Raw genomic sequence first — 24,383 nt, 5'->3', positions numbered from 1 at the left:
GTATGAGGTAGTGACGTCACGTCCGGAGCGGCCATTTCCCTGTTTAGGATAACGGTTCGTGCGGCTCCGTGCTCCGGGAGCTGCCCGTGACCGGCCACCGCCATGTCCGACTTCGATAGCAATCCGTTTGCTGATCCGGACCTCAACAATCCGTTTAAGGTGAGCTGCGTGTGAACGGTTACTGAGGTGATGGATGTGTACCATTCATTGGCAGCTCCCTGTTGTGCGGGTGTGTATCGCTCCCCCCCTCCCCACCCCCTCCCCCGATGTGTAATGGTATCTCCCGCTCTGCTGTGATGGGGAGGCTCTGCGTATGGCTGTGCATTGTGTCTCCTCCACAGATGTATACCAGGGACTACACACACACTGCACATCTGTATGAGGGCAGTCCTGCATCAGTACCTATAGGGCTCACAGCACCACAGGGGCAAGTGCAGAACATGGAGAGCTGGAGATGATTTTTGTCAGCAAAGTATTCCAATATGTTACAGTACAGGGATACTACACACAGTGATGTCACAGTACAGGGATAATGCACACAGCGATGTCACTGTATAGGGATAATACACACAGTGATGTCACTGTATAGGGATAATACACACAGTGATGTCACAGTACAGGGATAATACACACAGTGATGTCACAGTACAGGGATAAAGCACGCTGTGATGTCACAGTACAGGGATAATACACACACTGATGTCACAGTACAGGGATAATACACACACTGATGTCACAGTACAGGGATAATGCACACTGTGATGTCACAGTACAGGGATAATGCACACAGTGATGTCACAGTACAGGGATAATGCACACAGTGATGTCACAGTGCAGGGATAATGCACGCAGCGATGTCACAGCGCAGGGATAATGCACGCAGCGATGTCACAGCGCAGGGATAATGCACGCAGCGAGGTCACAGCGCAGGGATAATGCACGCAGCGAGGTCACAGCGCAGGGATAATGCACACAGTGATGTCACAGCGCAGGGATAATGCACGCAGTGATGTCACAGCGCAGGGATAATGCACGCAGCGAGGTCACAGCGCAGGGATAATGCACGCAGCGAGGTCACAGCGCAGGGATAATGCACGCAGCGAGGTCACAGCGCAGGGATAATGCACGCAGCGAGGTCACAGCGCAGGGATAATGCACGCAGCGAGGTCACAGCGCAGGGATAATGCACGCAGCGAGGTCACAGCGCAGGGATAATGCACGCAGCGAGGTCACAGCGCAGGGGTAATACGCACGCAGCGAGGTCACAGCGCAGGGGTAATACGCACGCAGCGAGGTCACAGCGCAGGGGTAATACGCACGCAGCGAGGTCACAGCGCAGGGGTAATACGCACGCAGCGCACTGTCACAGCGCCGGGGACAGTGCACACTCTGCGTAGTGATCCTGCTTTACCATGTTCCTATATGGCATCCGGGCAGTACAGAACTCCTTGCAGATTGTGCAGGACTCCTGCGCTGGGGATTGATCACTGTGACAATGTGCGGCAGACCTCGTCTTATTGCACAGAATGATAGATGACAATGGCCTGGACCTTGCTGCCAATAACTAATCACGTCAACTAATGAGATCACGGCTTGTGTTTTCCAACCTGCCAGTGACTCCATGAGAGATGTACCAGACCTGAGCCATCCAGGCCTCCATGACCAGCCTGTAATATTACATCTCCTCTATGAACACCCATTTTTGAGGAGCAAGATCTCTGCAGCGGTGTTCTGATCATGTGCTAAGCAGTGGCATAACTTGAATCTGCAGGGCCCCAGTGCAAAGTCTGTGGCGCCCCCCGACTATAATGTATGGTTTATAGTACTGGTCTTCTCATATGGGAAAGTGACACCCTATGAAGCCTCCGAGCCTCACCCTCTGCACCCCTCTTATGTTACGCCCCTGGTGATAAGATCAGGTCTTTATACTGACCTCACACAATCCGGAATGTCTGGGGAATGCATGAAGCTGTAATTCCGCAGGATATGTATTCACTACAGCACAAAAATTGTGGTGACAATCTCGGCTCATACACAAGTATATACAGTAATCTAAAACTTTATTAAGTACTTTTGATACAACATCTTAAGATAATTTTCAGCAGCGCCAGTAGGAATACTCCGGCCTCCGGCTATATGGATATTTGTGTAACCTCAGTGACACGTGAGCTGGGCTTGTGGATGATTCTGCTTGTATTGGGTTACGTGCAGGTCTGGTGTCACACATTATTCATTAGATGGGAGACACAGGACCTTGTATTCATCTGTTATGTCCTGTAGATGGGTTTGTGCTTCTGATATGTTTGGCTGTCGCTTCAGCCAATAGTCAGGTATACAAGGGTGATTCAATAAGTACCCGTGTTAAAAATGATGCTAATGAGCCAGAAGTGGGGGTTTTAACAAGCATGTTTCAGATTCACAAGCTGTTACACTGTTGTGGAGGACTACCCCTTCCACTGTTTGATTACAGCAACAAGAGGGAGGGGCAGGCGGTGTAATAGCCTGTGAAGCTAGAGCACAGGGAGTCTCTAGTAACACCCTGGAGCTCTTCTGGCTCATTAGCATACTTTTCAAAGTTGAGTTTAAAAGGAAGAGGCCACGGATAACAAATATAAGAAGATTACCATGGCCGTGTATTAATGAGTGACTGTGATTTTGATGTTAAATTTCCTTTTAAAGCAATGATTTGCAGATTAATCTCTGCCGTGGTCCGTGACCTGGGTTGAGCTTCCATTTGCTTTGTACCAACTTTCATTATAAACTGAAGTTCATCTATAGGTTGTATGCTATGCTACTGGTGGGCACCTATAGGTATGTAATGGTGAAATAAAACTTCCAGCGCCTCCTTGTGATCTTGCAGTGATTGACACAATATTGGAGCCTTTGGCGTTGCGTCTCTTAGCCGGATTGTTTGCACTGCAGGTTTACTCTGCAGAGAGCTCAGACATGAAAGCTGAATACACACAGCAGTGATAGCATGGCAGGTACCTGTTATACTGTACATGCACAGACAGAGCTATATGCAGCCCATGGTAAATAGCTAGTAATACACAGTCCAGTCCATTGTGTGGCCCCTGCAGGGTAACCCTATTACCCCTTTTCATTTCTGGAAGTTGTCTTTCCAAAACTTCTCACAGATGTGGGTTTGTTACACTTGTATTTAGGGTACACAATCCTCTAATGGGTTTGTTCTACTAGAATGTACTGATATATTGTATCCAAATGCCGGCACAGGATTGCAGTCTTTTATTTTACTTGGGAAAACTTTCCAATTCCTGATCGCAGGCACAGATCTTGTAAATAGTAATAAGGAATCATTGACAAAACCTTTTTTTTTCCTATTCCCTTTTCCGAAATGAGTTTCAAAAGCAGCGATCCCCGTGATACTGCCATTCATTGATCTCTTATATTTGTGTTGTGTTTTGACCTTCCTTGTGTTATTCCTGCCCGTTATCTGGCGTATGGTGCCTGTACCCAGCTCCGCACCCAGTATCAAGAGTGATATTAAATGGATATTAAAAGGAAATCTACCATTCACATCCATCAAGACAAACCAGGGACATTACTCATAGATCCAGGCACCGGGACTGTGGTAATCGTCTTATATTTGTTATCCATGGCCTCCTTCCTTAACTTTTAAAGATTTTTTTAAGATTAGCTTTTAAAATTTTCATCATGAGCCTGAAGATATCTGGCCAGGGCCTTACCAGAGCCCCTCTGTGCTGTAGCTTCACAAGCCGCTAGCCTCCCCCTGCTCCCTCTGCCTGATGTTATCTCACACAGGGGGAGGGGGTGGGGTGCTCCTGCATAGTGCAATGGTCTGTGAAGCTTCAACAAGGAGGGGCTTTGCTAACAGAGCCCTTCTGGCTCTTTAGCATAATTTTAAAAGTTTATTTAAGAAGGAGGCCATGAATTGGAAATATAAGAAGATTACCACAGTCCCGGTGCCTGGATCTAGGGGTAAGTGTCCCTGGTTTATCATGATGGATTCTGATGGTAGATTTCTTTTAATCTGCTTCTGTATAATCAGCTCTTACATTCCTGTCCTGTATAATTCTGTACCTTTACTGTATATGGAGGTCTATATGGTCAGCGAGTATAAGGATGTCTAGTCAGTGGGGGAGATTCGGACGTGTTCAGGTACACGCGGGAGGAATCTTCTAGAAAAGGATTATAAAAATACAACCAGACATCTTCTGTTCTGTGTGTGGGCAGAGCTTTTTATAGATTTTTTTTTTTCTGTGTAGTTTCCTCAGTGTACACATCTATTTAAAGGTATGACGGGGATGCTGTGCACTTACAGTGCTACCCACGTACTCCGAGGATAGAAAGCAACACAAAAACATGGTAAAAATGCCAGTCTAGTGTATGTGCTCAGGCTAGGTCTGAGGTGCGTTTTGAGACGGGTATAACTGAACCTGTCATTCTTTTATATAACCTAATACACATGCAGCGCAGCAACCAGTGGACGTCGCCAAGCCCCTCCATGCTGCAGATTTCCAGGCTGTTACACTGTTCAAGAGAATTTCCACTTCTGTGTGAGATTACATCAGGCGGAGGGAGGGGGAAGTGCTGAGGGACCAGGGGTAGGTGGAGGCAGTGTATGTTCAGCACTACATGCTATTGTCATGGAAGTCGCTGTGCTGGATATTGCACATTTGCTCTGTTTAGCTGATCCGTTTCCCTCCAGATTGGTGGCTTATCCTAAGACTATTAACAGTGGTGCACCCTGCATACCCCCCTGACGCCGCTCTTATATTCATTTTGTAGTCCGGGGCATCATACTGTCTGGACATAATCACTATTCCGGGAACCTGGACCGTAATGATTAGCAGATCACCTCACTGTTTTCATTGATCACACAACACCATAAATGTGAGAGCTCAGCTTTCATTTTTCCACAGCTGTTTATAAAATGAAAGCTGAGCTTTGATTGGGAACAGTTTTACCTCAGGACTTCTGATAATAGTGCAGGTATGAATGGAGCGCCTGTAGTGTACTGGTGGACTCGGTAATGCATAAGTGGAACCTTGGAAGTGCACCGAGCGAGTTTCTTGAACCAAGCTCATTTGCGAGCCTTTCCACGTTCTTCCAGCTTTATCCATAGTGTAGAGAAGCTGATCAGGAACCAGCGCTTGTTTGCGTTGCAGCAGGACGGCCCTTGTATACATGCATATGGTGGTCTGATCCCACAGGTCTCACACAGATCACAGGAGTCCCTACATTATATAGAAATATAATGCAAGGACGCTCCCTTTGCCGGCCAAGCAGCCCCCCCGGAATGTAATAGTTAGTACAGTATCGGCGGGGCTGTTCGGCCGGTGAAGGGAACGTCCCTGCATTGTATTTCTATATAATGTATGGCAGTGGTGGCGAACCAGAGGTGGCACTCGGAGCCCTTTCTGTGGGCACCCAGGCCTTCACCCCAAGATATGACTCAAGGCTGTGGTCCAATACATCTCAGGACGCTCCATGTTTAGCGCCATTTTAAAGTTACATCCTTGGCTGCCAGGGCTACAGAAGGAGCAAAAAGGTGTGGATAGAGATGGATTGTCATATGAGCTCCTGCTCTGGGTCCCCTGATTCTTCCACTTCAGGAGACCCTGGAGGGAAGCTACAATCCAAATCTCTCCATCTTTCTATTGTTTTGGTGAACTCAAAACACCAATTCGATTAAAACCTGTGATACAGCTGGGATCAATAAGTTACTGCTTAAATTGTCATATTGACACTTTGTGACATATAAGTGGGTTTTGGCTGTAGCTTGGACACTCAGTCTCCAAAAGGTTTCGCCATCTCTGATGTAGGGGATCGTATCCTCTGCTGTGTGTGCAGCCTGTGGGATTGTGCTACCGTACAGCACGTATACACGGGATACACACATTCATGTGTAACAGGCCTAAGTGTCCCTGGTTTCTCATGATGGATTTTGATGTTTTACCCATTTCCCCCTTATAATTCCTGTTCTGTTTGGCCAACTTTATCATTTTGTATAAAGTAAAAACCTGAGAATGCTAATTTTCTGAATGTAGAGACAAGGACAGGCTGCTTTCAGACACCTCCTATGTATCAGACAGTAGAGAAACTGGTACCTAATCCTCGTCTTCCCTGACATTTGGGGAGAATCGGTAGGACCCCATGCACATCAGATGATTGGTCTGTGTATGGGAAGCTTCAGTGTTGCCTACGTACACCTCTTTCTGTATCCGAGACCATGTGATCCCTGGATTATTCAGCGTCATCTGGCTTTCTTATCGGAGAGGGAGGATAGCTGGCAGCATTGATGTGTAAACCAGGCTGCACCCTGGTGAAGTGATTAACACAGGCCTGAGACAGCGGAGACCCTGGATCCTCTATCAGTCCACCCCCCCGGAGATGGGGATACAATCGGGAGCATGCTCCAGTCCGTATGTACAAATTATTTTACCTATGCTTGTTCGCTGACCTGGCATTATACATCATCAACATTACAATCCTGGAAAAATCCCCCGGCATAGAGCAAGATTAATGCAGACGTGGAATTTTTGGATCCGTTTCAGTTTCATTGCTGCAAAAGCAAAATGTGCAGGTGCAGATCCGCTGTGACTGCAGTGCGTGAGCCTGGCTGTGCTATACCCGGCAGTGCTGACGTCTTACCTAGTAATAATGATCAGGCAGGAACCCTCACTGGTTACTGGAGTGTTATTTCTATTATTCACTGTATTATGGGGCTGTCAGTCACCGGTTATTAGTAACCCAACACTAAGAAGCTTTCCGGCAGTGACCGGACAGATTGGCGTAGTCCACGGCTCTTAAAGTGACAGCAGCCCCTGTTTTCTGCATCTGTAGGATGTGTAATAAATTTATCTTATCTATCGCTATAAGAAAAGAGCGCCTCTGCATAAATATTCAGAAGTGGTGGAACGTGAATAAGACATTGCCGTTGTTACATGCGGACTGTGTAGCAGGTTTGTTACATTGTTTACATCCAAGCACTTTTTTTCTCCATGAAATTGATGGATCCATCCGGGATCTTTTTATATCAATTTTTGTTTTGACTGGCATCCAGTGTTTACTGCTGTTATTCAGGCTTGATTCTGCTTGATTTTGGTCTTTAAAGAAAATCTGCCATGAATATCCATGATGATAAACCAGGGACACTTACTCAAAGATCCAGGCCCCCTGTGTGTGGTAATCTGCTTATATTTGTTATCCATGGCCTCTTTCCTTCCAAAATCAACTGCTAAAATGATGCTAATGAACCAGAGCCCCTCCTTGCTGTAGATTCACAGGCTGATTCTCCTTGTGTGAGATTCCATCAGGCAGGAGGAGGGGGAATTGCTGATGGAGCAGAGGGAGGGATGATGCTGTAACATGGATGGGCTCTTATGAAGCCACTGCCAGAGGCCTGTTTGACCACCACCCTCCCCTGCTCCCTTAGTACTTTTCCCTTCTGCTTGATGTAATTTCCCACACTGGGAGGGGAAAGTCCTCCTGCACAGTGTAGTGGCCTGTGAAGCCACAGCACAAAGGGGCTTTTGTAACACCCACGGAGCTTTTCTGGCTCATTAAGATAATTAGAAAAGTTTATTTTAGAAAGGAGGACATGGATAACCAATATAAGAAGATCACCACAGTCCCGGTGCCTGGATCTATGAGTAAGTGTCCCTGGTTAATCATGATGGATTTTGATGGTAGATTTCCTTTAAGCTACAGGAGAGGCAGCATGCAACCTTTGCAATAAATTTTAAAGTATTGTAATTTTTTTTATTAATATGGGACCCAGGGTTATAAAAATCACCAATACCCTATACTGTACTTATCTCTCTCTTTCACACCAGGCGTAACTCTGATATTCCTCCTGGAAATGTATGTCTTAAAAATGGCATTACCCTTCCTTTTGTCTTTTCCGTTTGTGATATGGTGTGGACAGGCAGCTTTAGTATGGTGGTGGGATTGAGCCAGGGCCAGGTACCTGTAATGCTGTGCTCCTGTAGATACAGGGGGGAGGGGGTCATCGCCCTGTCATTGAGCTTCTGTATCTTGCCAAGCGCTGGCAGTGCAGCGGCAGCAGTGAGCTGAGCATCTCCCATGGCACCGGTTGGGTGCCATCATACAGGGCGATGGGAGGACAGATGTCACTGCCGGGATCAGCGGGTGATGGGGGAGATGAGGGCGCTGGGTCCCTGGTGCAAGAAACATTGGTATGTGTGACTGCACATTATAGATGTATATTATGTGTAGTGTAACCTCTGTGTTATATCCTACATTGTCCTATCACCGGGAAAGGTAAATACACGGCAGTTTTCCACTTACTTTAGTTTTAGGTTTTCTCCTGCCAGGCTGCTTTTGATGATGACAGCAGGAGGGGTTTTCCATTGCCTGTGCATATGGTTACATAGTTTATACGGTTGAAAAAAGACACTTATCCATCAAGGGACTGGATGAGGAAGGGATTTAAGGGAAACAATTCTTTATAACATAACCATCAATGTGATTTAGATGCAAAATATATGTGGGTGCTGCTCTGTAGATGTCGGGCGCAGCGCCTCATATAAACCTGCACGGATATTTGAGCTTGTGTTGCCATCCAGGTGAGACATGAGACCAGTGACCGTGCGTGGAAACTGGCACCTGGCCAGGGCATCTTATGTGCCCTCCATGTAAGGATAGATAGACCGTCTATGGCAACTGCACAACCATACAACAATATGTGCAAACCACCTCCAAGTATTAGTAATAACACCAGGGGTCCTGGTTGCAGTGTTGGGGGATTTGAAGGGTCCTCCTAATGAATAGGTGTGTCAGACCCTGCATGAACATGGGTACCAGGGAGTCCCCTTCCCTTCTGTATGGAAAGATACATCTCCAATTCTAGAGAAGTCCCCAGCTGTAGTAACATGATGGATGGGGGTCATGGGGTTCCCTTGCTCTATGTAGGTTTGGGATTGCACTTGTTGATGTGTCTTACATGCCCATGAACTGGTGCAATCTTGTGTATAAATAATCCATGGGAAACACCTTTTTAGCGGCTACAAGCTCAGGGCTCCGGCTGTGTGATGCCAGATCCTGCAATACATACAATGTTTATGTGATAAGATGTGATTGATGGAGGGGCTTCAGGCATATTGTACTTCCCATGATCTCTCAGATCTTGGGTCTTTACTAGAGATGAGCAGACCCGTGGCTAGTTGCTAAGGACTCCAATTTGCCGGATTGGCTGTTCAGCCGCCAATCCAAAAAATGAGTTGCGAGGCCAAGCCCTGAATACGAAAATTAGGTCCGCTCATCTCTAGTCTTTGCCTTTACATGGTATGATGGTGAAATATACATCTTACATGTCAATGTAACTTTAGTGTCCAGCAAGTTTGAGTTCAGCAGGCAAGGATTAGTTGTATCAGAACTTGTACCCAAATCTGCAAGAATCTCAAAACCTCCCCAAAGGTGAAGTGCATTGGAAGATGAGAAGTTGTGTTTGCAAAGCAGCTGATGTAAAAAATTCTATAAATCTGCACTTTCCGTAGAAATCTTGGCTGACTACTATGACCACACTAGCATCTGAGTGAAGTTGGCCCCCCCACCTTGTTCAAATCAAACAAAATTGGTGTCAAACGTTTGTGCTGGTTTGTGCAGCAGAAATTTTCGTTTGTGCCGCTATCGTTTTTAAGATTTTAATGAAAGTTTCCAGAGGTCATCAGAGGTCAACCAGCCCCCCCACTTTGCCCAAATCAAACAAAACTGGGACCAAACAATTCTGCTACGTTTGTGCTGGTTTGTGCTGCTCAAATTTTTGTTTGTGCTGCTTTTGTTTTGAATATATGAACAAAAAATGAAAGTTCAAAAGTTCAGCCAGCCCCCCCACATTAACCGAATCAAACAAAACTGGTGTCAAACGTTAGTGCTACGTTTGTGCTGGTTTGTGCAGCAAATATTTTCATTTGTGCCGCTATCATTTTTAATATATTCATACTTTTTTGCAGAGGTCATCAGAGTTCATTTCTTCCAAAGTACAATGTGTTTGCTAGCTCCCCCTGGTGATCAAACCAGGGAAGTGTCACTAGGTTTGTTTTTTACCAGTTCATCCTAAACACCTCAAACACCTGAACATACCTTAAAAATTATAGCAGCACAAACAAAAATTTTTGCTGCACAAACCAGAACAAACGTAGCACTAACGTTTGACACCAGTTTTGTTTGATTCGGTTAATGTGGGGGGGCTGCTTGAACTTTTGAACTTTCATTTTTTGTTTATATATTCAAAACAAAAGCAGCACAAACAAAAATTTGCGCAGCACAAACGTAGCAGAATTGTTCGGCATCAGTTTTGTTTGATTTGGGCAATGTGGGGGGGCTGGTTGACCTCTGATGACCTCTGGAAACTTTCATTAAAATCTCGAAAACGATAGCGGCACAAACAAAAATTTCTGCTGCACAAACCAGCACAAACGTAGCACAAACGTTTGACACCAATTATGTTTGATTTGAACAAGGTGGGGGGGCCAACTTCACTCAGGTCACACTAGCTGCTCTGTGCAGCTACTTCTGGAAGAGAAGTCTGGGCTATCGATACTTGTGTGGTGTGTCAGTTCATTAAGCCCACACAGGCTAATAGATCTAGCTGCTGTCATAACTGCATTGATTGGATTGTAACAAAATCTTGTTTTTATGTCTTCAGGATCCATCGGTCACACAGGTGACCAGAAATGTACCCCCCGGGCTAGAAGAATATAACCCCTTCTCAGACTCTAAAACGGTAAGTATTTTAAGTATTTTATATTTGGCTATTAAAAAAAGTGTGCAAGAGGTTTTTTAGTCCTTGCCATTTTTGATTATGACGGACTAGTCTGCTCAGCTCCTACTATATAACATGCTGCCTGCAGATTGTACATAGTGTCCTATCTGCAGCCAGCATGTTATACAGCAGGAAGAGCTGAGCAGATTGTACATAGTGTCCTATCTGTTCTGCTACTCCTGCTCTATAACATGCTGTCTGCAGATAGGACACTATGTACAATTTGTTCTGCTACTCCTGCTCTCTAACATGCCAGCAACAGATGGGACACTATGTACAATCTGCTCAGCTCTTCCTGCTGTATAACATGCTGCCTGCATATAGGACACTGTACAATCTGCTCAGCTCTTTCTACTGTATAACATGCTGCCTGCAGATAGGACACTACAAACTATCTGCTCAGCTTTTTTTGCTCTGACACACTTTGAATTGCAAACAGCATATTATAAAGCAGAAGGGGCTAAAGCAGGGGTAGGGAACCTATGGCTCGGGAGCCAGATATGGCTCTTTTGTTGGCTGCATCTGGCTCTCAGGCAGATCTTTAATAAATATTGATGGCTCATGTGTGTCTCTTAGAATTATTACTGGACACAGGCAGCGATGTTACCGCTGCCTACATCCTTTGTACGGCCCAGGTGCCATCGCCGCTATCGTCTAAGCCTGGGTCAAAGATAAGAGCGTGGGAGCAATGGGGAGCTGGCTGCAGGGAGTGCTGGGAAGTGAATATTCATTTTTTATTACCTATCTACTGGGGGTATATGCTGGGGCTACCTATCTACTGGGAGGCATGTGCTGTGGCTACCTATTTTCTTGGGGGCATGTGCTGTGGGACTACCTATTTACTGGGGGTATGTGCTGGGGCTACCTATCTATCTACTGCGAGGCTTGTGGTGGGTGTCAGGATTTGGAGTAGTGAACCCCCTGGACCGCCATGGACGATGATGTAAGCAGACACCTTGGACCGGAATCTAAGTGGCACCTGGTCTTCACCAGAGCCCGCCGCAAAGTAGGATGGTCTTGCTGCAGTAAGGTACCACCTGGTCGTTCCACAGGCACGACTTGTCTGCGGTGGCAGCCAAGGTTGAGGTACAGGATCACTAGAAAGTCTTGTGTTCAGGAACAGGCAGGCGGTCAAGGCAGGTGGCAAAGATGCGAGGTAGGGGACGGAGCAAGAGGTCAAGGCTGGCAGATCAGGAACAGGTCCGAGGTCAACGGAAGCTTCCTCATATCCATGAAGAACTAAGATCCAGCGGGGAACCAAGAAAGTGGGTAGCCCCAATCAGCAGAGCGCTGGCCCTTTAAACCTGCGAGTGCTGGCGCGTGCGCGCAGCCAGGACGGTAGCAGTCACATGGAGACGTGAGTGAGCTCGGAAAGGGGCGTTGCCACAGAGAGGGGCACGGGTGTGCCTGCGATCTGAGACGTAGATTGCAGGGGCACCCATGACACTGAGACTACCTATCTCCTCGGGGACATGTGCATATTGTACGGTTCTTCCGGAATAACATTTTAAAATATGTGGCGTTCATGGCTCTCTCAGCCAAAAAGGTTCCTGACCCCTGGGCTAAAGTATAGTGTCCTATCCGCAGACAGACAGTGATCTCTTGCTACAGGTGTGCCCTGCAACATAATCTTATAATACATTGAATAGGGTGTGAATTTATAAATCTATATATTGAATTGTCAATTAACATAATTTTTAATCACCTTTTTTCCCCATCATTCCCTCAGCCGCCACCAGCAAAAGTAAAAATGCCTACGTCCGCTCCTAGCACACAGCCGGCCATAATGAAGCCAACAGAGGAACCTCCAGCTTACACACAGATTGCAAAGGTTGGTATGGTGAGAAATGACAATCAATGAAAACCTCACTCTAAAAGAATATTTTGGCGCTTCTAGTCTGTATTAGAAAGAAAAACAAAAGCAGTGCTCAAATTATAAAGGATGGACAATAACTAGTCTGATTACCAGAGCTCTTCCCTGTGATGGCCAAGGTAGTGACCCACCTGCAGAGGTATTTTTTATGAATCCCCTGTATCTATAATAAAAGCGCAGGTGCCAAAACCCAACTTACATTGTCGTGTAGTCGGAAAGTCTGTCCCTTTCAAGAGAATGGGCTGTAGCTAAAACGGCAAACATTTGGTAGGAAGTGACACAATACTTGGTAGGAAGTGCCACCTGAAGCAGCCCATCGTATGTGTCGCATGTCTTGCACTATTATTGACGTGTTATGTATGAAGGTCACATGTTAACAAAAGTCTGTACAGGTAATGATGGCGAGTGCAAAAAATTGCTGTAACACTTGGATCAGAAGGAAGATGAACTAATGAGTTATATTCTGGAAACTTCTTGGAGCTATTATCTGTATAAAATCAACTGAACTTTACATTTCTTTAAGGGCCGATCTATTTTAAGTTGTAATTGGGAAACATGGAAAGAACAATTTGCATTCTGTTTAAATGTCATTCTTCCATTTTTCATAAGGACCACGCTATAGCGCAGGCCGAGCTTCTGAAACGCCAGGAAGAACTAGAGAGGAAAGCGGCAGAACTAGACCGCAGGGAGCGAGAGATTCAGAGTCTGAACCAGCCTGGAGGCGAGTATGGCTTGTGTATGTGCATGTAAGGTAACTGGCTATTTCTGCCCTGAGTATCACTTGCCAGAAAAAGACATTTTATGGCTCTACCAGAAGGACTTGGAGTGGCTCTTAAAGGACATTTACCCCACCAGGATGAAGGATTGTAAACCAAGTACACTTACATGTATAGTGTGTCCACCTTATGGCAGTTTCCGCTCTTCTCATAGCTTCTTATACACTTATTTTTAAGAAATAAAGGTTTTAAAAAATTATTCAAATGAGCCTGAGGTGCTCAAGGATCTGTTTACTTCTTTGGAGCTGGAGATCCTCAGGTTCATGTGCATAATTTTTAAAATCTTTTTTTTTTGTGGTAACAAGGTCCCTATGAAGCTAAAAGAAGTGCAAAAAAAATAAGAGGGGGAACACACCAGCATGTAAGTGTGCTTGGTTTACAAACCTTCATCCTGGTGGTAGATGCCTTTAAGAATGGACAGGGTGGAAGACTTATCTTTTGACTTTTTCATTGCCTTCGAAAAATTACAAAAAAAAGTTGCAGCACAGTTTTTGATTTAAAGACTTTAAATTGGAGCAAGATACCTTCCTAATGATTAATGGCACCTATAGTGTGTATGGTTTGAATACACTTTATATTAAAAATGCTAGCTCGCTTCATCATTACAGTGACTCTAAAGCTATGAGTCTGATGTTACCTTTAAACAAGTCTTGAACATGTCAGGGTTATTTGGAACACCAAACCACCCGGTGGTCCTTATGGACTGGTCGATAAGTCTCCCAGATGACCCTTTATTATCAGTCCGAGAGGGAGGTGGCGAGGGCGTGCATAATTGGCATCCCTGGCAGCTGGGCATCGCGTCTCCGTGCTCCGGCTTCAGCACCTCATATACTAAAGTTGGAACTATACAGAGAAGATTAGCATGGCCCCCGCGTAAGGATGATACACAAATTCTATGCTTTATGTCCGTGAAGACATGAATTCTTGCTCACCAGATGGTAAATAACTTCTTGTTTGTTGATTTTACAGGAAGAAAGAACAATTGGCCCCCCCTACCAGGAAATTTTCCTGTTGGTCCCTGTTTTTACCAAGATTTCTCAGTGGATATTCCTGTGGAATTTCAGAAAACTGTAAAGATAATGTACTATCTATGGATGTGTAAGTTCTGTATTCACATGTAACGGAAACCTGCAAACAAATCTCTTGTGAAACAATGGAGAACGTGTTATTGTAAGAGGGTTTCTGGCTGAGAGGTATTTTACACTGCTCCGCAATATATTGTTGTAAGCAGAATTGCTCCAGGAGATCGGACAATTGAGCAGCGCACCAAGGGGAATATCATGTTGTATTGACTTCCACATTGGGATAAAACACTTTGTGTTTCTAGATATTTCTATTGGTTTCTTTTTTTATTAAGTTAAACAAAAATGTATTAAAAGGAAATGTAGCTTGGCTCAGAGAGTTCAACTAATCTGTGGCCAGTGATATAACAGGTCCCACAGGACTGCTAGGTCAGTGGTCATAGATCTGCCGCTTTAGCCAGTTTGAGATTGTCTGGGCTTCTGAAACATGTCAACCTTGCTGCTTACAAATCACAGGCCAGTGACATCTGTACAGCTCGTCCGTATTTAAAGGAATGGGGTTGAGCAGCCGTACTAAGCCCAGAGGAGGAGGTTCATTGTAGGAAGTGAAAATACTATAGTCGGCGGCATGGGAAGGGATTCCTTGCATCATATCTCACTTGATGCTTGGATTCTTCTCCTCTGCGATGTGGTCACTCTGTGGTCTACAGCTCTAAGTTTTGTTATTTCGTCACAGCCCCCTTAATAATTATGCCATGGAGCTTTAGGCTCAACTAGAGCGGCAGAGCACAAGTGAACTTTGGAATCCCCTCTGCAAGAATGGGCATTCATGGTTTACCCCTGGATATTCTGTAACTACTCTCTAGATTAATTGTTACAAGTTATTCAATGTTCTACAAATTTCTTGCATACTCTGTCATGAGCTTGACTGTGTCTGTCAGTGATTATAATGATATGACATAAACAGGCCATAAAAATAGATATCCTACAGAAACTTTTTGCATTTCTGAATTTGTATCCTAAAGTGGGGTGAAATGTGTTAGATGGTCATGGCACTGAGGATTCCTGCCCGAGCTACAGCACACGGTTGTGCCTATGCCAGTTTTTAGCTTTCAAGCGACTCCAAAAATGTAGCTGTAGAATTCAGGGCGGGCATGATTTGTATGAAATGAGAACAGATACAAAAATGCATGAGGGCGCTCATAACAGGATTTAAAGGGGCTGTCCACCTTCAGCAAATAATTGATATAGTTTTGCAATTTTCTTAGTTTTTTTTTCTGTATCAATTCTTCATGGTTTGATAGATCTCTGCTTGCTGTCATTCTATAGGAAGCTTCATTGATCACTTCCTGCGGCTAGAAATCTGTCCCTGGACATGTGATGTCACTCATTAGTATTACATAGAGTAATCAGAGCTGTGCATTATAACGAGACGAGCAGTGTGACATCACAGGACCAGGTGCTGTTTTTTTTATCCACGGTAAGTAAACTTGTGTTGCAGAACAGCAAGCAGAGCTCTTGAAAACTGAGGAATTTATATGGAAAGGATATTGGAAAATTGTGTAACTTTACATTACACAAAAAATATCAATTCTTTGGCGAAAGTGAACAACCCTTTAAAAAAATGTTAATACTTTAGTGTCTAATGACTCTCTCCTTCTTTCCTGCAGTCCATACAGTCACCTTGTTTGTAAATATCTTTGGCTGTCTGGCGTGGTTCTGCGTCGATACAGGTCGAGGTGTAGACTTTGGACTTGCCATCCTGTGGTTCTTGCTTTTCACCCCGTGTTCCTTTGTCTGCTGGTACCGACCACTGTATGGAGCCTTCAGGTAAGTCACATCAGGTGCCGCTTGTTCATCTTCAGGTCATTCTTTTCTGTTGGGTCAAATTTTACAACTTTTAGTTTTGACTAACATTGTCATTACTCTGTGAGGCTGTGGTACATGTTTGAGACGCCAAGCAGATTCTGTACATTTTATGTATAATCAACATTTATTAGGGGTAAACACAAAAAGAAGTACAAGTAAATGATTGCAGTATATGACTGATCGCGCAGGATCAGGTACAGTATGGATCGTATATTCATTGTATACAGGGGAAAGGGACCGCAACATAAAACATTGGACTATAAACCCCAGAATGCCATCTCAATCAGAGTAGCCATTGCCAAGTACAGATGGTCGGCAAAGAAAAAAGCGAAAAACGAGGAAACACTAGAACAGGGGGGCAGGGAAGCGAGGGGGATACACATAAGGGATGGGGAGCTCGATTCTGTACATTTTAGTATTAAAAGGGGAAATATATTTTCTTTCATCTAAGCTCTTACTGTAAACTCTGCCAAGTGTGTGTCTCCTCCGACCTCCTTCCTATAAATCGTCTGCTTCCTTGTGTAACACTTGTTAGGGCAGACAATCTCCAGCTCTGTATGTATGGCACACAGACGGCACGCTTCATGGTAACTGGAAACACATTCTCTTCTTGGCAATTGCACTGTATATATTTCATGCATTATCACATGGCACACATCCATATACATTGTGTTAGACAGTCTGCAAATATATATATACTCTAAAGGCTTGGTGTGTAATCTGCCGAGGTATAAAGGCTTGTTTGGTTAAGTAAATGTAGCTAATTAGATGGCTGTACAGAAGATGCCTTCTACTGAGATGCTACTTCACTCACCCCAAAGTCATCCATTTCAGTGCTCACCATTTTAATGAGGCTAATGCAATGCTTTATTTCAGTAAACACCAATATTTTGAATAAGCCAATAATGTCTAATATAGGTAGAAATCTCGGTGCCCTCCTTTGATTGGTGTCAGTGTTCAGTCCCTTAAGGGTGCAGTCACACGTTCAGTTTTTCAGATGCAGTTTTTGATGCCCAAACCTGGAATGGAGCAAAAGTAGGAGGAGCAGCACCTTTCCATTATTTGTTTCAACCCATTATCATCCACACCTGCTTTTGGCTTCAAAATGGCATCTGAAAAACTGAACGTGTGACTGCACCCTGAATGTGACGACCATTTGGTCCGAAGGTGCTTGTCTGAAACAAGCCTTAGAATCAGTCCATAAAGAATCAGAATCGGACCTGAAAAGTTTCATAATTTTGTATCAATTGCTCACTAGATCTCTGCTTGCTATCAGGATATTGGAATTGATATGATTTGTGTAAGGAAAAGTTATTCAGTTTTCCAATATACTTAGGCCCCTTTCACACTTGCGTTTTTCATGCACGTTTTCTGCGCGTGCTTTTGATGCGCAGAACTTGCATTGCACTCTGACCCATTGTAATCAATGGGTCTTTTCAGACTTGCATTTTTTTTTCACGCACACACACGCACCATACATGCATCAAAAACGCATTGCACTCTGAGACACTTGCAAGTGCAATGCGTTTTTCACGCATCAATTGCCATAGAAAAGATAGAGCTCAGTCCTGAGTCCTTTCACGCGCATTACCTGCGCATGAAAAACGCATTGCAATTGCGTTGAAAACGCGCATGAAAAACTGACACTGAAAACTGATTGAACTCTGATGAAAAATGTGCGTTTTTCACTGACCAAACCCTGATCTCACCCTGATCAGACTCTGACGTGATCTGCAACGCAAGTGTGAAAGAGGCCTTACTCACGGTTTTCAAGATCTCTGCTTTCTGTCAGAAGAAGGAAGCTTCCATGTTTATTTCCAGTGGATAGAAATCTGTCCTGTAATGAGCATGCAGGTGCACAAGCCATCATTATTATACGGCTCTGATTACTCTCGTGGGACACTAACTGCTTGTGCACCTGCGTGTCCATCACAGGACCATTGAAGGACAGCAAGCAGAGATCTAAAAAATTGATACAGAAATTACATAACTTTACATTACACAAACATTATGGATTATTTGCTGAAAGTGGACAACCACTTTAACAATGAAGCTTTCTATAGGATGATGGCAAGCGGAGACCTAGAAATTAATATAGAAAGTATATTGGAATATTCTGCAACTTTCAATGATACAGATGGATAATTGCTTTCCCAAAGGTTTCCTGCCCCATGTGATACTTACATATCGCTTGTCTTTGCAGGAGTGACAGCTCCTTCCGCTTCTTTGTGTTCTTCTTTGTGTACATCTGTCAGTTTGCAGTTCACGTTCTACAAGCTGCAGGATTTAAAGGTTGGGGGAACTGGTAAGTGTCATCCTGTCGATTAGTGATGTTTATTGGTGACCTGGTGCAGAACATATAGATAACCAGCAGGGGGAATGCCGTAAATGATGTTATGTGCTTATTCACTACTGTAATAGTGTTAGCTATCAGGTTAGTAATCCAGTAGTGACTCGTGGAATAATCCCGCTTGTTGTATTTGCAGTGGTTGGATTTCTGCACTAACTGCGCTCAATCAGAGTATCCCTGTGGGGATTATGATGATTCTCATTGCCGCCCTCTTCACAGCGTCTGCAGTAGTATCGCTAGCTATGTTTAAAAAGGTAAGCGCATCTGGTGGGTACAGTATACCGGTATACGTTGTGCTTTATATCCTATAAATGGACTTGTATATGGCCGTCTTAAGATTTGTGACCTCAGTTCCCCCACTTATATTATGTATTACAAGCAGTGTTATATGTGCAGGCAATAGCTAAAATCTCCTTTTCTCCATGTTGTTGCTTAATTTCTATTATATTTTAGTTTCCTGTATATGGCTTAATAGAACTTCAGTCATGGCAGGATGCAGCATTTTAATCCCATAATGGCTAGGGGGTGATAAAGAAATAGAGGGAGAAATTATAGCAATTTACCTGCGTTCAGTATGGTATACATCCTCCTCAGTAATGATATTGCCTGCAATGTCTTATGTAAGGAAATCTCCTATTATTCCCTGGCCCGTTAACTTAGTTTCTTTGTGTCTCTCAGGTGCATGGGCTATACCGGACGACAGGGGCGAGCTTTGAGAAGGCGCAGCAGGAGTTTGCTACAGGCGTAATGTCTAACAAAACGGTGCAGACTGCTGCGGCCAATGCGGCCTCCACAGCTGCCAGCAGCGCCGCCCAGAATGCTTTCAAGGGTAACCAGATGTAAAGGGACCCTGCTGAAGTCAGCCATTACCACCGTCATCTCTTCTTCAGTCACGCTCTATTCCTCCAGCCGTGTTCGCAAAAACCCACTAAAGACTTTTAAATTGCACTTGCCATGTGTATCTGTTACATTCAGCCCGCTCTGTGCCAGGAGTAGAGAAGGTTCCCCCTGGCACGTGATGGGGCTATTGGGTTGTGCATGGTGAAATAATGATGCTGTTACTGGGTCTCTTGTACAATTCTCTCCCTTTAACCCTTTCCTATCCCTGAGCTCTAGATGCTCGGACCCAAGTCCTATCTAAATAACTGCTGCGGGTGGGAGGTGGGGTGTAATTTTATTGTGATATGGCGTAACTAGACCGGGATCCTCTCGAGGTTCTAAAAGGAGAAAGTACTCTCAATGCTCAAAGTGCACATTTTTATGTATTTTAGGATACACTTTTTGTTGGTACTTTTTTAGTCTCTCCGTGTGCACTCGGTTATTAGACTTCTATCCATACTTGCACAGAGTAAGTAGTTGGTGTCTTTTTTTTTCTGTGCATTTTTAAATATGATGCACAAATGGTACTTTAATTTGATACTGAAGTTTTAATCCTTTCTTGCTGTGGACGTATCTAATCGGATGGATCAGATGTGGGACCTGGATTGTCCTCCGTCAAGGTGTAAGGTCCATTGGGGCCGAGTAAAGTAAGAGAAGAGGTATCAGTGTGTGTGCTGGATTTCTTCATAGCCTTTGTGTTTTTGTGTGTTTTGTGATGTCTTCTGAAACATTTACATCTTTTGCCGTTTTGTTATTTAATGCAGTGCATTGTTCTTTTCGCTTGGATTATTATTTTTTTTTTAAGTAACTTCTAGTGGAAGTAAATTTTTTCCAAATGTATGCATTGAAACAGTCTTTAATGGTAGCCAAGACTATTTCCTAATGTGTAAATCATGTATTTGCCATCTGAACTACCCCTGACAGTCCAATTATGTTCTCAGACTTTGTATCTTCCTCTGGTTTTATCTGTGTTAGGAGAAATTCTGTGACTTTTATCTTGCCTAAAGGGGTCCTCTACTGACAAATATCCTTTAAGGAGCTGAATGTTTACATCTGACGCTGACCAATGACTTATTGGAACGCTAAACCTGGTCAAATAGACAAATATAGTTTCCCCCGCTGTTTGTATTTGGCCTTTAGAATGTTCTGCAAATGGGTCAATTCTATCTAGGCCAAGGTGGACGTCTTCTGCTTCAGCCAGATCAGGTAGTAAGGAGCGAAAGATTGATTTTATATATGTTTTATTTGTAGTATGGAAAACAAAATAGGACCAAGGGGAAGGACAAGATGAAGGGTGGTAATGCCTGGATAGTTTTTTTTTCTTTAAGGAAATCTACCGTCAACATCAAGCATGATAAACCAGGGACACTTACTAATAGATCCAGGCACTGTGACTGGTAATCTTCTTAGATTTGCTTCCTTCTATACTAACGAGTCTGTGAGTTTGGTGGTGTTACCAGTCCCCCTCCATGCAGTAGCTTCACAGATCACTCCCCCTTCCCACATTAGCATCATTTTAAAACTTTATTTTAGAAGGAAGGAGACAATGGATAACAATTATAGGATGATTATCAGGGTCACAGTGCCTGTATCTATGAGTAAGTGCCCCTGGTTTATCCTGCTTCATTTTGATGGTAGATTTCCTTTAAATATGAGCCCTACTCCCTTTTTAACATGTGCATTAGGCTCGTTCATGTGATATGCAGGGATAAGACTCCATGGGCAGCCCTGCAAGGACCTATACATGCTGGCAGGTCATATCAGAAGTGTCCAGCTGTAGCTTCAGACAGGCAGGTCCTTCCTAGTGAAGGAGCGGAGGTGTAAACTAGGGTTATCCTAAACCCTAACCTTTACCGTTGTATTAATATTTGCTATGCGACGCATAAACTGCGTCCCAACATGAATTGAAAGTCACAATATAGGTGTCACTGAAGTAGTTTAGTCTTCACTCCAGCCCGGTGTATTGTGTATGGGCATTGCCAGCAGATAGATAGAATTAGGAGATTATGGCAATGGCCATTAGAAGTGTCGCTCTGTTACAGAGCCTGTTTTAGCAGTTATAATCGCACCATATGTATTTTTAGCATCCTGACTTACACAGGATCCTTGGGTCGAATGTGATTTTAGAAATATGTAAATGAAGAAAAACACTATGTAAAGTTCGGACCTCCCCTTTAACGTACGTCAGGAGGAATGCATCCGTATAGAGCGTCCTGCGGCAGAGGTAAGCCCCCACTCGCAGTGTATTCAGATGCATGAAATCTTATGAAGTTACAATTTTAATTTTTTTCTTAGTCATCGCAAATCCATTAAACAACTATGCAAAGTATGTGTAACAAGGTAGGATAACCCATGCACGGAGGTGCAGGCGCATGCTCTTCAGTTTTATTGGGTCTGTCTCCCAACCACAGTTTCATCCTGGTCACAGCTTGAGTAATCTTGGCAGAGTTGGGCCTTTTACTGTAAGTACCTACTGAACCTTTAAAGGGAAACTTAAACCTACTGTAATTGGGAGGGAAACTTAAAACTCCTCCCATAAACCTCAACCTAGATTTGGAGTTTCAGGGGGTATCCTCATAGATCTCTAGGGAAGTGCACGTGAAACCGATGTGATGTTAGAAACCGAACCTTCGGGCAATTACAGGATGCAATGTATCTAAACATCTGGCGCTGTGCAGTAACTGGAAGCAAATGTGCAGGGTTGGGGTTTTTTTCAGTATTTTGTGCAGCTTATTGAGGGTTTGTGTGTTTTTGTATTCCCCATTTAAAATCCCCATTTTTTTTTTAACTTTTTGTGGATCCATTGACTTCTATGGAGGTCCGTGGTCTGCATGTGAGGGAAAAAAAGTGCATGCTGCAATTTTTTTTCTCGCTGTCTGCACATTTGCTAAAAACTGTATGTGTGAACACACCCATAGGTATCAATGGGTCATTATGCCATCCACAAAAAAAAACCTGATAGCATACGGACATCATAAGCTCCGGTCTGAACGAGCTCTTAGTTGAGGTTCTGGATGGAAATCTTGTGGGTAATCTGCTTCCCATGTTATTTTATATTGATACACAATGACGGAGCATCTACAATGGATTGTTAAACTCATAGATTTTATCATTTCCCAGTAATGATATCTGGTGTAGGGTTATTGAATACTTCTCTCCTAGGACGCATCAGATCTGTTTTAATGGATACTGAAGAGTCCCTATTGAATCGGTGGGCCCAATAGAGAACGATGCCACCTATACCATGTAATGATCCGTCTAATGCATTGTAATGCATTGCATGGTGGACGAGGCATCACGTACAGTGGGTTATACTCCAGGCTCATTCGGTTGTGTGTGTGTCATCTGCCATGGAATCGCTGCACCTTCCATAATGCATGAAAGTCTAGTAAACCATTAGCAATCTGACACACGAGAGCGACACTCCTCCATAGCGACACTACATTCTGCACTCCACTATGGATACTTGGGGTCGGAAGATGTTTCCTGCACTATGTTGTCATTCTCCGTATACATTACAGAGGTCCATTTGGTCGCACACAGCGGCAGGGGCCATGTTGTACCTGGTACCACCAATCACTATCCCAGGGATATAAGACAATATGGCCTCTGCCGTTTTGGGGCTCGCTGCGTGTCTTCTTTTAATCGACTACAATGTGATGAAATCTAAACACTGGAATGTCGGCACGCTACAATATTCCCGTATTGTAAACGCTTGGAATTTTATTTATCTGAAGGATGTTTGTATATTTTGTAAATGACTAATATTTGCTCTCTCCAATCACCGATAAATAAACCATCGCCCTGTACAAACCTTCTCCCCCCCGGCCCTTCCCCCACTCTGTGTCGCATGTCTGAGTAGTTCAGATGTTTTGTATATTTATTGTATTAACACAGAGTGTCATAGAATAAAGTTAATATTTACCAACACGTGTTATGGTCTGTGTGCGGCGGAACCACGTGATGATCCAATATCTTGAGCGGAATCTGAAATTTTGGACACTGGGTCTTGTGCTAGGACCTGTAAAAGTTCTTCTAGTGCTCTATGGAGGCTGCCTCAGATAACCTGTGGGTAGGGTACGTCTTGGAGAAGGATTGTGTACTGCTGCCTCTATGGAAACATTTTCCCATATGTCCGAATTCTAGATTTTTACTGCCGGACGGGCAAATTTGGGAGCTGTGGTTACACACAGTGAACAGGCTCCAGAACTAGACCCATTGCTCAAGGTGTGCAGGGACACTAGAGCTTTTCTAATGTCCAGTTTTCCTCCAACAAATATTGTACTCGCATATATCACCATTACACACCTACAAATTTTCTCTCCATCACAATAACTCTTCTCTTGTACAACAACAGATTATAAGCCCTGAGCTCCTAAAATTTTAAGGGAACCCCAGTCTTACCCCATTTAACTACTAGTCCCCTCAGGTAGGGCACGAAATGTCCTTTCTAGAATCTTATCTTTCTAGAATATCACTTGTTTACTTATAAATAAAACAAATTAAAAGTCCATACATACATACATTCCCCTACTTAAGAATACCCGACTTACAGACAACCCCTAGTTACAAACTGACCTTCTGATGTCATTTTCACATGACTTTGGAGAAAACGCTATATATATATTACAGGTAAACAGATATTATGTAAAAGACTGAATTCTAGAAAAATACATAACATTCCCTACTTGAGGGGGGGTCCTTGTAGAACAATGGCGTAAAGTTTGGTGACATATTCCCTTTAAGTGGTTTTCATTGGATATAGATATTGATGACTTGTATTATTAGATCACAACACTTGGGACCCCCCTTTGACTGTGTTAGGTGAATGCAGCATTCACTC

The 24,383-nt window shown here is 43.9% G+C and overlaps 1 protein-coding gene and 1 non-coding gene across 3 annotated transcripts; both read left to right on the top strand.

Moving 5' to 3' along the window:
* On the top strand, window positions 1-20,788 carry SCAMP1 (secretory carrier membrane protein 1). 2 transcript variants are annotated; one of them, XM_072137846.1, is made up of 9 exons: window positions 1-159; window positions 10,655-10,732; window positions 12,501-12,602; window positions 13,254-13,365; window positions 14,390-14,518; window positions 16,113-16,272; window positions 18,515-18,616; window positions 18,798-18,915; window positions 19,340-20,788. In XM_072137846.1, exons 1-9 carry the CDS (start codon window positions 103-105, stop codon window positions 19,502-19,504), a joined length of 1,023 nt encoding a protein of 340 aa, XP_071993947.1. In that variant the 5' UTR covers window positions 1-102; the 3' UTR covers window positions 19,505-20,788. The 2 variants fall into 2 exon arrangements, with proteins under 2 accessions (XP_071993947.1, XP_071993956.1); XM_072137855.1 differs by lacking the exon at window positions 1-159 and adding an exon at window positions 6,247-6,407.
* LOC140087582 (U6 spliceosomal RNA) lies at window positions 14,226-14,330 on the top strand. Its single transcript, XR_011850015.1, has one exon. It is a non-coding gene; the product is annotated as a U6 spliceosomal RNA (small nuclear RNA).
* Window positions 20,789-24,383: the final 3,595 nt, after the last annotated feature.

The sequence above is a fragment of the Engystomops pustulosus genome, chromosome 1 (assembly GCF_040894005.1).
Source record: "Engystomops pustulosus chromosome 1, aEngPut4.maternal, whole genome shotgun sequence".
Lineage (NCBI taxonomy): Eukaryota > Metazoa > Chordata > Amphibia > Anura > Leptodactylidae > Engystomops > Engystomops pustulosus.
This window is presented reverse-complemented; position numbering and strand designations above follow the sequence as displayed.